The sequence below is a fragment of the Cyprinodon variegatus genome, unplaced genomic scaffold (genome assembly GCF_000732505.1).
Source record: "Cyprinodon variegatus isolate N-32 unplaced genomic scaffold, C_variegatus-1.0 Scaffold534, whole genome shotgun sequence".
In the NCBI taxonomy this organism is placed as follows: domain Eukaryota; kingdom Metazoa; phylum Chordata; class Actinopteri; order Cyprinodontiformes; family Cyprinodontidae; genus Cyprinodon; species Cyprinodon variegatus.
In genome coordinates, this window is record NW_015150987.1 from 403,464 (window position 1) to 420,903 (window position 17,440).

Consider the following 17,440-nt stretch of genomic DNA (forward strand, 5'->3'; position numbering starts at 1 on the left):
GGATGATCTGGTGAACTGTAAAGTGATCTGAGATGACTTGTGTTGTGAATTGGCGCTATAGAAATAAACTGAATTGAATTCAAAATTGAATCTTATTTCAAGTGTATATTATCCAATTACCATATTTTAAGAGTAAAAATACTCATTCCATTGACAGACCATCTTATTAACCTACTCAAATCAAGGGTAAATACACTTAATTTAAGACATTTTGACTTATTTCTAGATCATTTTAGCAGTGTGCAGGTGAGTCCTGATTGGTGGAACAGAGATGGGAGTTTTGCCAGCAAGGCAGGCTAATGTTAGCATCCTTCTAGGAATGATGTCAATAAAGGGGGAGGACCAAATCGCTCTCTTGTTGGCTTTCCTAGTTTGAATAAATAACTTATAGGGGTTATTTAAAAAAAATGTAGGTTTAAAGAGAAAAACCAACCTTAAACAGAGGGAGGAGAACATCTTTAAACTTGGAATGCAAAGTCCAGTGGATTGAACTCTAACTTTTTGGAAACTATAGGGGGAATAAAGCAATTCACATTCTCACTTCGGATTTTCCTGCAGGTTTTAATTGAAGCACAACACCAACACTTAAACATGAAAGAGTCAGATTTCCAAGTGATAAATACTTTACACTGGAAAAAATCGCAAACTGTATAAGTCATTTTTTCCTAAAATAAGTGCATTTGCTCTTGGATTGAGGAGGTAAAAGAGACATTTTGCCAATAGAACAAGACAATATAGATTTAAAATAAGAAAACACTATTACACTGTCTTATTTTAAGTGCATATTATCTAATTATCTTATTTTAAGAGTAAAAAATACTAATTCCATTGGCAAACTATCTCATTTACCTTCTTAAATTAAAGGTAAATACACTTAATTGAAGAAATTTTGACTTATTTCTAGATAATTTTTCCAGTGTAAGAATAGTTGTTTTCTTTTCATATCATATTATTCAGCTGAGTCATCAAATTTGAGCCATAGATTAAATTAGAAAGGGTAAAGAAACCCTTTGCTGCCTTGGCTCGAAAGCAAGATGCAGGAAAAGGTCATTATCATATAACAGAGAAAAAGGAGACGTTAACTGAGACCTGCAAACAGGTTTTGAATTATTAGCCAAGCTTTTGCAGTAGATGATGTCGAGGACATCAGTTTTTACCAAAAATAGAACAGTTTTCAAAGTGAAAATTAGACACAGAGCTCTCTCTATATATATATATATCATGTCAGAGAGAAACATGTTTCTCCACCAAGGCGGCAGATGCTCTTATTTGGGAGCTGAGTTGATACGGTCTAATGTCTGGGAGGGGGAAGCCCCCCCTTTGAGGAAACACTGTGCAGCTTTTTTTAGATGAGGCCGTCTCTCTGACAGATAAACAAACTAAACCACCTCTTCAAAGGTCTATACATTAAAAACACATTCAAAGTTTATTTTTGGCAACAGAAGTGTAATAATTTAATTTTTAAATAAATTCTGTTCAGTTTATTTCTATAGCTCCAATTCACAACCCGTCATCTCAGGTCACTTTCCAGTTCACCAGATCATCCAGTCAGATTGATTCAAAGTTTTCTATCTAAGGAAAACCAGCTGATTGCATCGACTCATTGACTCTTCAGCAATCCCTCACACTAAGCATGCTTGTAGCGACAGTGGAGAGGAAAAACTCCCTTTGAACAGGAAGAAACCTCCAGCAGAACCAGGCTCAGTGTGAGCGGCCATCTGCTGAGGCCCACTGGGGTTCAAGGAGACAGAAGCAGACATAGAAAAAGAAGCATAGATACAAAAGGCAACTGTAAAAGGCGGCCACGTCCAGGAAACACACAGCCAGGCAGACGAGCTCCGAGCCAGCTCCCATGTCAGAGGATAAAGGGAGCACATCCAGTTAGTTACAGTCAGAGAAACAGGACTACACTGGAAAACAGGCCGGGCTCCAACATCTAGAAACAAAGGTGTTGATGGCAGCAGCACAGCTGATATTTCTCTCCAGGATGGAGTCACAGCCAAACAGGAACAGACCAGATGAAGCTACTATGAGAAAAAGCAGAGAGAGCAGAATGTTAGAGATTGAACTAACAGATTCTGCAGAGTGGGAGAATAGAGATAGAATGAAGCAGAATGACGAAGAAGGGGTCCCTATGTCCTCCAGCAGTCTAACCCTAAATCACAATTTTTACCACTGTTGTCCACCGTTGACCCAAATGAGTCAGTATGTTCCATATTTTTAGGTTGAGACTGTAGCTTTGAGATCTGAAAACTGATACTTTTATTCCTGTGACCTAAGTACTTATATTCTGAGACCTGAGGATGTTCTAAAATGTACACCATAGGTAGGAGGTTCATTTTTATATGAGCAACAAGGCCGAGCCAATATGGCGTCGAGTTCCGCCACCTCTCCAGGGTTTCGCTCACTGTGGGTTAAACAAGGGAGGTTCTGTTTTTGGGGACAGATCAGCTTTCAGGAGCTGAGGCTGATTGAACATCCACGTTTCCATCTGTCTGCTGAACTTGAACTCATCAAGTCCAACATCTCAGTCTGGAGGCCTCCCTGCTGTCGACCTCTGACCCTCTCTGGGAGCGTGTGACGGTGCACCTCTTTGTGCACGTGTCAGGGAGAACAAAGAGGATGAAGAGCTGCAGATCTCCATATTTACTGTTTACTGCTTGCTTCAGGTTCAGGTGGTTCGATCCTCCTCCTGTAGCTCCAGGTCCAGGTCCAGGTCCAGGTCCAGGTCCAGCTCCAGGTCCAGGTCCAGGTCCAGGTCCAGGTCCAGGTCCAGGTCCAGGTCCAGGTCCAGGTGACAGAGATCAGTAAATCACTGATCCATTAGAGGTTCTGTGCGCCGCTGGTTGTTTTTAGGTCTTCCACGGGTGGGTGAGGGTGTGTTTGTTTGCTCCACTCAGCTGGGGCTCAGTCAGAGGTCAGGGAGGGGGTGGTGGGGTCAGAGGTCAGGCAGCCTCATTGTGTGGGGGTGTGTCTCATTAGAATATTGATTAGCATGAGAAGAGTCTAACTCCACAATGAGGACTTTGTTCCCACCGAAGCTCCGTCTGTCTGGTGGAGTTCTCAGCAGAACTCGCTCCGTCTGGGTTTCCGAAACACGACTCAGATATTTGCTTTCAGGAGAATAAAGTAAAACCAGCATAAGGTTTTAGTTTTTCCACAACAGACTATTTAATGTGAGGAAAAACCCTCTAATACTGAAGTCAGAGAGAAACCAGGTGAGGCACTGGACCGTATCTACAGAGATTAGAGAACCGGAACCTTCTAGGCAAAAGCAGGTCCATCAGCGTCAGAATAATAAAGTTATACACTGGAAAAAATCTAAAAAAATCTAGATAAGTCATTATTTTTTCTTTAAATAAGTGCATTTGTTCTTCAATTGAGGAGGTAAGTTGGACACGTTTCCAGTGAAACAAGAAAATTTACATTTAAAATAAGAAAACACAATTGCATTGTCTTATTTCAATAGATTATTATCTAAATATCTAATTTTAAGAATAAAAATACGCATTCCATTGGCAAATTGGAAAATTACATACTGAAATTAGGAGTAAATACACTTAATTTAAGACATTTCTGCTAATTTTTAGATTGTTTCTCCAGTTTATACTGCATATTCGATCCACACATCATTAAAAATGTCTTATATTAAGTGTTTTTAGCCTTAATTTGAGTAGGTAAATACAATAGTTTGCCAATGGATTGAGTAGATTTACTCCTGAAATAATAAAATTGGATATATGCACTTGAAATAAGTCAATGCAATTGTGTTTTCTTATTTTAAGTGTAAATTGTCTTGATTCATTGGCAAAATGTCTCTTTTACCTCCTCAACCCAAGAACAAATGCTCTTATTTTAAGAAAAAATGCCTTATCTAGATATCGATTCTTTTCCAGTGAAGAACAACCAAGTAAACCAGTCTTGTTCAAGCAGAGATTAGAGAACTGGATCTTCTTAGCAAAAGTAGGTCCATCAGGGTCAGAACAGTAAAGTTACACAGCATATACTATCTACAAATAAGAAAATATTCTTATATCAAGTGTATCTACCCTTAATTTGAGCATGTAGGTAAGAGGATTTGCCAATAAATTGAGTATATTTACTCTTGAAATAATATAATTGGATGAGATGCACTAGAAATTAGACAACGGAAATGTTTTTCTTATTTTAAATGTAAATTGTCTTCTTCCATTGGCATAGTGTCTCACAGAAATTCACGTATTTCAAGAAAAATAGCTTGTTTAGATTTCAGTTTGTTGCGCTGTACTCTAAAGAACAACTGCACTGGAAAAACCATCTAGAAAAAAGTTAAATATTTCTTAAATTAAGCGTATTCACCCTTAATTTGAGTAGGTAAATGAGGTAGTTTGCCAATGGAATGAGTATTTTTACTTTTAAAATAACATAATTAGATAATATTCACTTTAAATAAGACAATGCAATTGTGTTTTCTTATTTTAAGTGTAAATTGTCTTATTCCATTGGCAAAATGTCTCTTTTACGTCCTCAATCCAAGAACAAATGCACTTATTTTAAGAATAAATGACTTATCTAGATTTCGATTTTTTTTCCAGTGTTAGTAGATCAGTCCTGTTCAAAGTGGCGCCAGCAGGATCTGCACTGGAAAAAAAAATCGAAATCTAGAAGATAAGTCATTTTTTCTTAAAATAAGTGTATTTGTTCTTGGATTTAGTAGGTAAAAGAGACATTTTACCAATGGAACAAGACAATTTACACTTACAATAAGAAAACACAATTGCATTGTCTTATTTCAGGTGCATTTTATCTAATTTTCTTATTTTAAGAGCAAAAATACTCATTCCATTGGCAATCTATCTCATTTATCTACTCAAATTAAGGGTAAATACACTTAATTTAAGATATTTCTACTTATTTTTAGATCCTTTTTCCAGTGTGATTGGGCCCAATAACACCTAGCTGTGTGGTAAAGTGAGGAAGAAGAGGGTTTGTGCAGAAAAGTGGAACAGAAACAGGGAGAATGTGTCGTACAGCAGCTGGTCCAAACTAAGGAGAACAGGAGGCAAAAAGATGTTCACGCAGACTGGACCAGGCCTCCCAGTCGGGCTTACTGGGTTCACATGTTATGGTGCTTTTCTGGGATGATTTCTGCCCCAAACAGCTGCAACGATCCAGATGGATCCAAATGCATCATTACCACTGCCACCATCATCATCATCATCATTCTTCTGTTTCTTCTTCTGTCGTTTTCTCGGTGAATGAGTTATAAGTCAAAGTTTGTGCGACACGTCGTCCACACTTCATAGATCACCCTTATGTCCATGCTAATTAGCCCACCCCCTTCTTCTTTGCATGAAAAAGCCAAATGGGGCGGGGCTTCAGCAGGCCTGTGTGAGCCTGGTCTCTGGGTTACTGTGGCAACAAGCACGAGAGGCGAGACAGCACCTGTCTGTCTGCGGAGGGGTCAGGAGGTCAAAGTGGAGTTTAAACACAGACACAAAGAAGTTCAAGTTCAGAAAGAAAGGGGATAAGTTCACTGGCAGGACAGCGTGGGAAACCTCAGAGCCTCTCGGCTTCTCTGCGTGTTTGTTCTGCCTCCTGCTGGATGAAAAGAGGTGCTACAACCATCTCACTGCAGCTCGTAACAATCAAGTATCCTAAGAGATCATTGAGGTTAATTGATTCATAAAGTAGAACTTTTTTAGATTCATCCCACACGCAAACATTAAGCTTTAGTGTTTTTAAAAGGGATCAAAGTTTCAGGAAATCAGAGAAATCCCAAGATTCAGATTCTAGGCCGATAGAAAAAGATTTTACTACAGAAAGTGTGTAACTAGATAGAAAACTGTGAAACCAAAGTACAAAGACAGCATAACCTTTCACTATTTTTTTGTTTATCTCGACTCATATTGTTAGGCAAATTTCATCAATTTTATGGATTATCTGGATTTCTCCTCGCTAACCTCTGGGAAGTGACTTCACAGCATTCAATGCAGGTCCAGCAGATTCCACAACAGCTTTTTCCAACTGCCATCAGACTGCTGAACTGTTGAAAATGAAGTCACAGACTCTGCATCACACTGATAACATCCAACCAAAGTACTGCATATTTGCACTGTATATATTTGTTTTAAAACGCTCTGAACTTTCATATCAATGCACTTTTGCACCATGTTTTTTCTCCCACACTGTTTACATTTGATCACTCTGGACTTTATTGAATGGAAATGTTCATCTCACTCACTGTTGGGCAAGCTACTTGTCCAGTGTAGTGAGCTAAGCTATCAGTTACTCTATAATAAATTAAGCTTCACTACACCAAAGCTACCACACTTAATTTAAGACATTTCTGCTAATTTTTAGACTGTTTCTCCAGTTTATGCTGCATATTCGATCTACACATCAGTAAAAATGTCTTATATTAAGTGTTTTTAGCCTTAAGAATTATAGCAAGCTAAGTTACACTAATGTGTTAAAAGTAGCTTAACTACATCAGACGCTACTTAACGTTGTACCAAGCTAATATCAGCCAATGACATAACACTGTGTAAACATTGCTTTATGATCAGCATAATAAAAAAACTAAAGTAATTACTAGTAGACAAAAAAATAAACAATCTACTGTTATTAGAACCAAATTAAAGGTACTGTGTAGTGTTTTACACATCGAGACATGGCTATGAGTTTGCATTCAATGGACATCTCTTGGGAAAACAAAACCCTACAAAAGGCATCTTATTTCTTAGTTATGCCCTGGATTTTGTAGCGTTTGTGGACGCTACGTCGCTACTTGATAAAAATAATAACGTCACTACTGGAAAGTTACTTGATAAATAAAGCAGCAACGCTACGGTCAAGCTACTGGAAAATGTAGTTAAACTAATAGCTTCGCTACATGTAGCGGCGCTACTGCCCATCACTGATCTCACTACTATGCTGCTACTCATTCACTGTCTGAAAGCTGTACAAAAATAATTTTGTATTGTATAAAAGTTGTCTAAGTCTAAGTGATGCAGCCCTATTCCAGCTGCAGTCCCCAGCTTATGACTATTTCATCAAACTCCTGAACAATCCTTTTCACAAATTATCATTCATTTATTGTTGCAAGTTTCCCTTTTTTAACTAAATTAAATATTAAAATTTGGTTTTGTGGGATTTACCATATCTTTTGAGGTACAGCATTCATGTTTAATTGAACTGTAGGGCTATTGAGTCATCATTTACACATTTATTCAGACATTAAACATCAATTTGTTTAATATCTGCTCTCAGCGCCACCTATAGGTAAGACTAAACCTGTTGGTTCCTTTTAAATCATTACTTTCTGTTGCTCTGCAGCTCCTCCTGAGTTTGTGCAGTGGCCGCAGTCTGTATCCAGGCCAGCAGGGGGCAGTGCAGTTTTCAGCTGCACAGCCACTGGTGTCCCAGAGCCACACCTCATCTGGTTGAAAAACGGCAAACTGCTCACTCCAAGCGGAAACGTCAAGCTCACCAATGGAAACACGTAAGACTACTTGCTGAGTAGGTCTGTTTGCCAGGTTCTGGTTCTTCAGAACCCTCAAATTAACCATCATTATATCCCCCCTGCAGGACACTGGCTATCACCCGTATCACTCCCGAAGATGAAGCCATCTATCAGTGCATCGCTGAGAACAGCGCTGGTACCAACCAGGCCAGCGCCCGCCTGGCCATCGTCCAAGGACCTGAGCTGCCAGAGGCCCCCACTGGGCTCAGAGCTGTGGCTCTCAGTTCCAATAATCTGCAGCTCACCTGGGATCAGCCAGAACCCCACGTCAGCCAGCAGATCATAGGATATGTCCTACACATCAGAAGGCTGGGAGGTAAGAGGGGAGGGCCATATAGAGCTTAAACAAACAGGAAGTCCATTCTGTTCCAGATAAGGGTTTGTTCAAGAAGGAGAGGTACCTTTAATCAGACTGTGCACACATGGGAGCTACAGCAAAGTTCAACCTGGATATGGTTCATGTTGCGTCTACAGAACCTGATGGCGCAGAGCTGCAGGAGGCTGTCGACAAGAGCACCTTTGTACATGCCTTTGAGAACCTGGAGGCTGCCACCACCTACTCCATCTACCTGAAGGCCTACTCTGCTCAGGGAGGCAGTCAGCAGTCCAGTACCATCACTGCCACCACGCTGGGAGGAGGTACAGCACATACACCCACTAACCTGTGGAACAGCCACTCACCTTATACACAATGAGGCCCACTCAATTAAAACAAAATCACTCCCCTGAGATATGCCTTCTCATCTATACACATTTATCTACCACAGGACTGCTCATTTAAGAAACACCTATTCATACGAGCCTTGCCCCCTCATCTCAGACAATCTCATTCAACTGTTGCACAACCGCCTAATTGAGGCCTGCCCACTCAACTCGGACATACAGTATACCTGAGAAAGACCTACTCAGCTAAGCATATCCACTCATCTTACTCAGGCCCATCCATCTGATACATCCACTTACCTGAGTCCCTGGACATACCCACTGAAATTAGGCCTGCACACTTACCCTTGACATATCCACTCACCTGAGGCAGACTGATTCACCTGAGAGAGACCCACTCAGCTTAGGCATGCCCACTAACCTCAGCCACACCCACTCCCAGAGGCACACTTCGTCAAATTAAAACGAACCAACTCACCTTAGCTACACCCAGTCAATGCTAGACAAAAGTCTCATTTGAGTGTTGGCTAACCAAGACCTCTACCTCTTTCACAGTTCCCAGTCCTCCCAGTTTCTTCACCAAGGTCCTAAACCAGACTGCTATGCAGGTGTACTGGGAGCTGCCCAGTAAGCCAGGAAAGGTGGAAGGCTTTAGATTGGAGTATCGTGCTGTCTCGAACCCTGACATTCAGGGACAGGAGTTCTTCCCAGGACACATCAATACTCACACCATCTCCCACCTGGGTGAGTAAAGGGCTGGTTATACTCCTGCAGCAGTGCGTCACAGTGAGCTTGTCGCAATCGGATTGTTGGTGTCTGTGTGTTGGTTTGACAAGCTTGTTCGCCGTATAAAACCACTCATCCAACGAGTGTTGAATCACCCGTGAGTGTTCCTGAAAGACTGGCCGTGGCGCTGCATGTTTTGGGTTCAGGTACAAACCAACAGACTGTTGCACAGACCTCCAAACTAGGGATTGTGTCCAAGTTGTGCCAGGCGTTGTGAACAGCACTACAGCCACAGTTTCTGCCTTTAGGTACCAAACAGGAAATACGCATACTGTAGAGCAGATGTAGATTTGACCAATGAGAGGCCTCCTGTCTGTGGCACTGTCTGTGGTCACCTACAATGTTGAGGAGGTGCACCAGAGTTTCTGCGCAAGGAGGTGGGGTATGTCTGCGTTAACCACAATTCACATGCAGACGACCTGGTTTCTAAGTATAAAGCAAGCTCAAGAGTTCATAATCCAGAGGTGACAGGTGGAGGGCCCACCCTCAGTTCATCAGATCACACAATTTGCTTTGTTGCTGGCTCCAAATTGCAGAACTCGTGTTCCATTACAGCAGTAGCCATTCAAATTTCCTTTTTCTGGGCCCTTGGCTGGTCCCCTACGATTTTTAAACATCAATATTTGTACTAAAATATTCTTTCTGTCATGATTTGTGGACATTAAGATCTAAAGAGAAGCGCCATCTCCTGGTCAAAGGGTGGAGTCAGAGTAAATTAAAATATGCACGCCCAGGAGGAGGAGGGGGTCACTCCAGTGGCTGGAAGTTGGCTGCCATTCGGCTTGCGTTTGACTGGGAAGGGACATTTTGAATGGCTGCTACTGTAGTTCTCAGACAACAGCTTTGTTAAGGTTTTAAGAATCAGCTGTGTGCAGAAACTAGAAAACAATGTGGTCAATAAAAAGTCCTAATATGGGTAGAAATACAAATGTGTGGATGTTTCATTGTGCAGAGCCGGCAGCGGTTTATGAAATCCAGTTGGTGGCATTTAACGGGAATGGGGACAGTCCATCTACACGTCGCCTCGTCTCTCTGTCAGAGGATGGAGCTTCTGCTTCAGGTAGGAGCATTCCAGGACTCATCCACTGAACTGTTTAGTGTCAGGTTAACTGGATGGGTTTGTCTCCCTTTAGCTGGTCAAAGCTGTAACTGTGATCAGTCAGACCCTTCCATGTCGACTCTGCTGGTTGGCGTTCACAGTGGCCTCGCCTGCATCCTCTGCTGCCTGCTCTTTGTCCTGTTGGCCTACAGACGCAGGTAAATATTCATCATTACCTTGAGATGCCTCATCAGCACCATCACTATGCTCTTCATCCTCATCTGCCTTTTCTGTTTAGCTTTATCTGCAGGAAGGAGGCGAGCTGGGAAACGCCACCCACCTTGAATGGAGTCAGAGGTCCCAAGAGTCCCACAGGCGAGAACATTGAGCTGAATCAGGTAGGGATCAGCAAAACCAGAAGAGATGGCTCAATAATTTCAGCATCACTTAAAGAAACAGCACCAGTCAATCACAGTCCAAGACTGAAGCTTTGGCCTCCAAATGTTCTAGACCTTCTGGGTTATCCAAGATCTCAAGATTTAAACCGTATTCCACAACAAAGTAACCTCCAGATTATTTTATCCTTTTTTGTTTATATATATATATACAATTAACCTGGTTCCTGTGGTAAAAGTGACTCTGGAGTAGCATCCGTCTTTATGATAAATGTCCTTCTCTTCTGTTCCACCTACAGAGATGTGACTCCAGCTTTCCACCAGTGATGGTCATGATCGAGTCGCCTCAACCTGTCGAGCCTGGCACAGGAACCGGATAAATCCCCCCCCCCCCCCCCTCCCATCTCCAGCTGTGGTGGCCTCCTCACCTCCTGACAGCCTTACCTTCTAGTATCTGTTTTTTTAGATGATAATGATGAAGAGGAGGAAACTCCAGAGACCATCTGATTCCACAGAGGACCAAAATTTTACCACCTCCAAAACCTCTGCACTACAGCTAAGATGTCCATTTGCTCTGGATGCAATTCACACTCTTAACTCCAAACCAAAACCAAAGCTGATTTCCCTCTGATCCAAACTCATGGCCTACCTGGGTCACATGACCCACCCCGTCCTCTGTGCAATCAGATGTCCCTTCCTGTTCAAACCAAACCCTATTATTCGTTTAGTTTTGCATTATTTTAGTTCGATCACCGACTGTGCCGAGTTTTTCTGATACGATGAGGCCTTTCACCGTGCTGACCAGAACCCGGGTCCTCAGGGAGTCCACTAGAGCAGGTAGTTCACCTGCTGGGTGTCTCAGGCCCAAAGCCAAAGGGATGCAATAGAATCTGGTCAGAAGGTGACAGAAGTATTCACCTTATGTCAGGATGCGGAGGATGGCAGAACTCAGCTGGAGCCCCACTTCCCCCCTTTACCAAACTCTTCTCCTCCAAAGAGCGCTACCTCAGGCTCGACACCGTTAGCCTCTTGCTGCTGACCAGGCCAAGCTACCTCAGAACCAAAAGCTCCCCTGGAGCCAAGTCCAAGTTTCTTCGTTATGATTGCTTCCCTGTTGATGTCCTCAGTCTGACCATTACCAAGAGGAGTCTATGAACTTTGTCTTTTTCCACCATCAGAGTATTATGGTTTCCATCTATCAACATCTTCTCCAGTGTTACTTCAGTGACCCAGAACTCCTACCCCAGGTTAGGATTAGAATCTAACACAACTACTGTTGGTCAGTCTTCACCTACTTCAAACCACCTAATGCAACTAATTCATCTGGACCTTTGTTAGGACCCTAACAGCGTCTAATGATCTTAGTTTTCTAACCTAAATCTTCTCTTCTCTTCTTCTTCTTCTTCTCATCATCTCATGTTTTAACTCTAAATCTAAAGAAAAAAAAGTTTTTAGGCGAATCAAGAACCAGAGAATGTCTCACTCATGGTGAGCGATTTTAGAACCTTCTTGACTAGACAGTCTTGGCTTTTGGAGTTTTACCTTCTGAAACAGTTATCTAGAAAATGTTGGTCATACTGATTCATCTTCACCTATCATGAGGCTGCAGATCTGAACCAACAGCAGACCTTACATTCCAGAAGTCCTGGTCTAGATTCAGTATTTTCATTTGAGTAACCTGAACATAAGGCCCCTCTGGAATGTGGTCAATGTAGCTTCCAGAGATCCACCTCAACCGTTAGACCAGAATTCTTGGAGCCAATCCTGGGCTTTCTCAGGCCTGAAACTGGATCCAGATCCCCTGTAGTCTGCAGATTGTGGGTCCTGAAGTTTCCTGGAGAGCATGATGTTAGAGGATAAATGGGAAAAGCTGGAATGTTCATGAAAATTCTTCAGCTCAACGTGAGAAGATCTGCTGCAGAGTTCAGTCACCTGAGAGACAGAAGGGTGAAAACAAAAAGCATGGACATTGCGTATGCCTCTGCTTGAGATACTCTCAGCTTTCTCCTCATGAAAAGTTTTAATGTTTTATTTTGGCCGGTGTGGCCGCTTTCTGTACACCATGTTTAAATGTTACCGCCATGTTTTGGTGCTGTTGAGCTTTCTGCAGAATTTCAGCCAAATATTTTCTAAACCTGCTGAACGGCGTCCAAAGAAGAAGTTCTGTTCCAGATTCTGTTTGTTTTCACTCTGAAGAACAAACAAACCAAAATAAGTTCTCGGCGTGATGTGTTACACTTCGGATACATTTCTCAGAGAGCAGACGTGAGTTTCTATTTTTTTAGAGATTGTTAGAAGAAGCGTCAGAATGAGTTAAGATGACCAAATGAGTGAGTGATGGAAATATGCTGGCCTAAAAGCTCCATCATCACATCCTACCTCAGATGTTTGTATGAAGAACCACACAGAGTTTGTGAGTTTACTTCCTTGGTTGAAAGTCTTTACAGTCACCTCTGACCCCTGACCCTGAGGACATAAACTCTCAGATAGGACTAGATAACCTGATATTAATCGTCTCACCATACAACAGAGATGGGGGATCTGGAGTCAACAAGTCATCTCTATGTCATGTTTTTGTTCTGCCCATTCACTGAACCAGGTGAGTCCAATCTGAAGAGGTTAATTCACTCTACAGATTGGACTCACCTGGTTCAGTGGATTGGCAAAACAAACATATGACATAGAGATGACTTGTTATCTCCAGATCCCCCATCTCTGCCATACAAGTACCACTGAGTCTCCTGGAGTCCAACTGAATGTCATAGGCCAATTTATTTTGACCAAGAATGATCAGGTCTCAGTTCCATTAAACCTTAAACAGAGTCTGGTCTGAGATTTGGAGGCACTGATCCTCATCCTGGCCACTTCACACTCGGCTGCAAATCGCACTAGTGAGAGCTGTAGATCACACCCACACGATGCCAATAGAGCTACATCATCTGCGAATAACAGAGACAAGACCCTAAGGCCTAGCCTCGTGAGACCATCCTGATCTCGCGAGCTTTCAAGGTTTCACTCGCAGATCAGTCTGGTTACTCTCCGTTAAAGAAAATTTGGAGCCGTTCACCAAACGAACGTCCAATCAGCGTTGGCTTTGAGGCGGGTTGAGGTGTGACGCAACGAGAAGCGCAACAGTTCAGTCTAAAGAACATGGCGGCTTCAGCCGATGAAACTACCGTTAGCGTGGCTATCGAGCAAGTTTTATCGGAATTACAGAATATTTCTTCACTGAAAGAAGAGCAAAACACTGCTCTGGAGGCTTTTCTCAGAGGAAAAGATGTTTTTGCTCTTCTCCCGACTGGTATCAGCAAGATTTTGATCTATCAATTGGCTCCTCTTCCTCGTCGCTCTGTTAGTACGTCATATGCTTCGTTGATCTGATTGGTTTATTTGGCCCGTCTATCACCAACATAGGCCAATCAGCTAACCAGTATTTTCGCCCCTTCCCAAAATTACTTCAACGGAAGGTTTCCAGATGGATATGCGGAGCAAATCCATCTGGCGGAGTCAGGTTAGTTCAAGGCCACCAAAACAGATCCCTTCAACACCTTGGCTGCTTCTTTTGCATTTTTCCTTTTAAGGGAAAAACTGAATCCCATTTGAAACTAACTTATTAACAAACATTACCCTATCCATAAGCCTGGACCATGCCATGGAAGACACTCAGACCATTAGCTGGAATCGTGGCTGAAAGGTTCCGCTAGTTTCATTTTGCTTTGCATTTGCTGTCCTCGGGTCTTTGATGGCTTAGCCCGATGGACTGGAGTCATTAAGATGCTGGATTCCCGATCAGCTAAACCCCGCCTCCTCGCTGTCCTCAGGGTCACGTGTTCAGTCTGCCCAGAGCTCCTCGATGCCTGCGTGTTTTAGCCAGATCAAAGCGTTTGAGGGCGTGTTGTTGATTATTCTGTACGTTCTTTTTCTAGAACTTTCTTTCAGTTCAGATAAGTTTTCCATTCGCTGCCATCGACAGCGAACAGGAAATCCTGCCAAATTATCTTTATTGATTTTGATATTATAATAATTTCCTTAGGTCCAGACCCCCCACCCCTATGTTTTTACTGTTTTTCAGTAGAAAACTATTTTTAGAGTAAATGAGAGCTGTTTCAGTTGGGGGCAAATGAGCCGTTTTCTGACTGGATGTAAATAGCCAGGGTCAGAGGAACAGCTCTTCGGTGTGCCTGCTGATCCTCCAGCCAGAAGCAGCTGTAGGAATTTAAACTATAGAGATAGTATAGACTGAAGGCTAGAACCAATGACAAAATGCTTTAATATACCTTAATTCTTTTTCCTAAAAATGTTTCATTTTTGTCAGAAGACTAAGAATAAAAATACATTAAGCTTTAAGCGGCTTCCTGAAAGTCCACACAACAGAACTAGAATTTAAGCATCTCTCGAGAAAAGGTTCCGTTTGTTGAAAAGATTTTTATCTTTCATGTATTTCCTCTGTAATGTTTGAATGTTTTTCTTCCTGTCGGAGAACAGACATTTGTTCTTCTTTCTGCTGTTTAGACACCAAATAAAAGTGATTCATTTAGAAAACAGACTGAAGTCTTTCTTCATTTTCTCTAAAACCCGTCCATTCATGCCGTTCCAATTTAAGCAGCGTTAGCTGCAGATCACAGCATTCTCAATATATAAAATCGGGCTTAATGCAACATTTTCACATTCTTGTCATAAATGTATTTTTCTCCTATGGTGGGCTATTATGAATTTGCACATCAGCTTCAACGAATGTTCTTATTTTCAGAAAATGATTGTAAATGAGCCCTAAAGGTGGTGCAGACCAAAAGTGGCTGCATAATCCTGAGAAATGTAATTCTGCACAATGATGCCATATAAGTCTACGACTAACCCCGCCCCAGTCAATGAACACACAGGTGTTGATTCATATGTAAGTCTCGCTAACAAACCAGCTGTGCTCTGTAACATCGTCTTCCATATATGGGCAAGAGGAAGAGTGTGCAGCGATATAATTCTAGGACAAAATGCCCTGGCTACACATAGAAATGGCATTGAAGATGAAAAAGTGAAGATGGACCAGCTAGGCCTGGATCCTCGCTCTTTTTGGCCCTCATGTCCCTCTGTTGTCACACAAACTTGCCCCCACTCCCCTACTCACCCCTACTTTAAGGGGTGAAACTAGTTTATTTTTTTTGAATGGTAGTGGAATAATGTATCTACTTAGATGAAATCACCTGTCAGCAGGTGATGAAGAATACAAAATTTGTTCTAAAATATGGAACCTGTTTATCATCTCATGGGGTTCCTCCTCATGTTGATGTTGTCTTCCATGACACAGGAAATCCTAAGTAGCTGTTTGCAGCTGCTTCAGATGTTATCGTCCCGATAAATGTTCGTTATTAGAGGTAATCAGTCCCATAGAATGGCTTCAGATTGTGCCAGTAGGCTCAGTAGATCACTATCACCGATTAAATCCTAATCCTAACCCTAAGGTAAATCCTCAGCCCCTCGCTGAATTGATTGATCTATTTATGAGTAAACTGGAAGTAATTTCAGACCTTCTTCATGTACTGTAAAAATAAACCAAACCAAACAAACCAAAAACATATACATTTCATAGCCTCTCATCTGAGTTGTAGAATCCTCTCCCTATAAATATTTAATTATTGATAATTTTTTATATAAGATCCGGACATGCAATGTTTGTTTATTAATCCTAATGTGTCTAATGGACCTAGTGAATAATTTTTCTAAGCCCAAAACTAAGACAAAAATCAAACTAAATCAGGAAATAAAATGATGTGATTGGCTTTAGGGAGAGCAGAGACACTTCGAGTTTACTTAAGAAAACCTGCTGCTGACCAGTTTAGCTGTGAGGAGAATGTTACTATGGTAACAGACGCGGAGGTTGAGTAAATTCTCTTTGGGAAAAGGAAAACTCTGAGTTTCCCTTATTTGAGGTTTAGAAAACGTAGATTTTTCAGTAAACCTGCTTCATGAAACGAACCCCTGGAGTCAACTTCAAACATTGTAAATTTAGTGTCTGGAGATCATAAAACATCAGAGTCCTAAGAGCCCAGGAACACTATGAATTAAACTATGAATAAATGGGGTTCAGTTCAAGGACCAATCAGAAGGATCAGATAGATGTTTTTTATTGAGTCAAAACTTCCAAACACAAAGAAATAAAAACCATGAAAGCAGAAAAATGAAGAAAAAGTCATTCGGTGCCCTTCTGCGCCTTCATTGATCCGTCTGACGGGGCCTTTTGGGCGGGGCCAAGCTGCTCATTCTCCTCGCCGCTGTGAGGACTCTGCCTGGCAGATAGTCGGTCCATAGACTGCGGCGAGGCATCGCTCTTCGTCCGCCGACAGAAGGCGGCCAGGTCGGCTCGGAAAGATGGCGTGTAGAAGCCATAGATGACTGGATCGCAACAGGTGTTCAGGTTCCCGAACACGAACAGGGCGTGGTGAACGTACTCCGGCGTTACTCGCAGCATGTCGGGCTGGAACCAGTACCAGATACCCAGCAGGTAGTAAGGAGTCCAGCACACAACAAAGGACAGCACAATGACCACCGTCATCTTTAGAGTCTTCATCCGGGCCTTCGGGATGATGTCGGTGCCGCTGCGACGCAGGTGTGACTCACCTGCTGAGAGAGGGACAGTTACGTCAGGATATTCTGTTGGGATATGTTCATATGTCAAGTGTTCTACAGATTTGTTAGGTTGTATCAGAGGTTTGTTACAGGCAGTGGCACTGGAATGGTGGGGCCAGTGGCCACTGGCCCCATAAGGTGAACCACCCCGCATCCGGTCCACACCGGGTGTTCACACAGATCCACCCGGCTGAGCTGAGAAGCTGTGTGAGACCCTCCCTTTCTCTCTCAGGACCAGATTTATTAAACCGTTTGACCTTTCAAGACTAGCCTCGTGAGACCATCCTGATCTCGCGAGCTTTCAAGGTTTCGCTCGCAGATCAGTCTGGAGACTCTCTGTTGAAGAAAATTTGGAGCCGTTCACCAAACGAACGTCCAATCAGCGTTGGCTTTGAGGCGGGTTGAGGTGTGACGCAACGAGAAGCGCGACAG

General features: G+C 42.4%; 2 protein-coding genes across 4 annotated transcripts in view; one reads left to right on the plus strand and one right to left on the minus strand.

Annotated features, from left to right (window-relative positions):
* Positions 1–11,702, plus strand: part of LOC107095276 (immunoglobulin superfamily DCC subclass member 3-like) — a 21,821-nt gene extending 10,119 nt beyond the window's left edge. The window contains exons 7-14 of the mRNA XM_015391294.1: positions 7,318–7,483; positions 7,570–7,820; positions 7,979–8,143; positions 8,723–8,911; positions 9,906–10,013; positions 10,087–10,210; positions 10,291–10,390; positions 10,687–11,702. Coding sequence (XP_015246780.1) covers positions 7,318–7,483; positions 7,570–7,820; positions 7,979–8,143; positions 8,723–8,911; positions 9,906–10,013; positions 10,087–10,210; positions 10,291–10,390; positions 10,687–10,767 — 1,184 coding nt within the window. The 3' untranslated portion in view covers positions 10,768–11,702. The remainder of the gene's footprint in view (positions 1–7,317; positions 7,484–7,569; positions 7,821–7,978; positions 8,144–8,722; positions 8,912–9,905; positions 10,014–10,086; positions 10,211–10,290; positions 10,391–10,686) is intronic.
* A 4,816-nt stretch (positions 11,703–16,518) lies between these two features.
* LOC107095257 (gonadotropin-releasing hormone II receptor-like) overlaps positions 16,519–17,440 on the minus strand; it is a 16,018-nt gene continuing 15,096 nt past the window's right edge. For 2 of the 3 annotated variants that reach the window (XM_015391275.1, XM_015391274.1), the window contains one exon: positions 16,519–17,002. In XM_015391275.1, coding sequence (XP_015246761.1) covers positions 16,572–17,002 — 431 coding nt within the window. In that variant the 3' untranslated portion in view covers positions 16,519–16,571. The remainder of the gene's footprint in view (positions 17,003–17,440) is intronic. The other variant, XM_015391276.1, reaches the window with a different exon arrangement.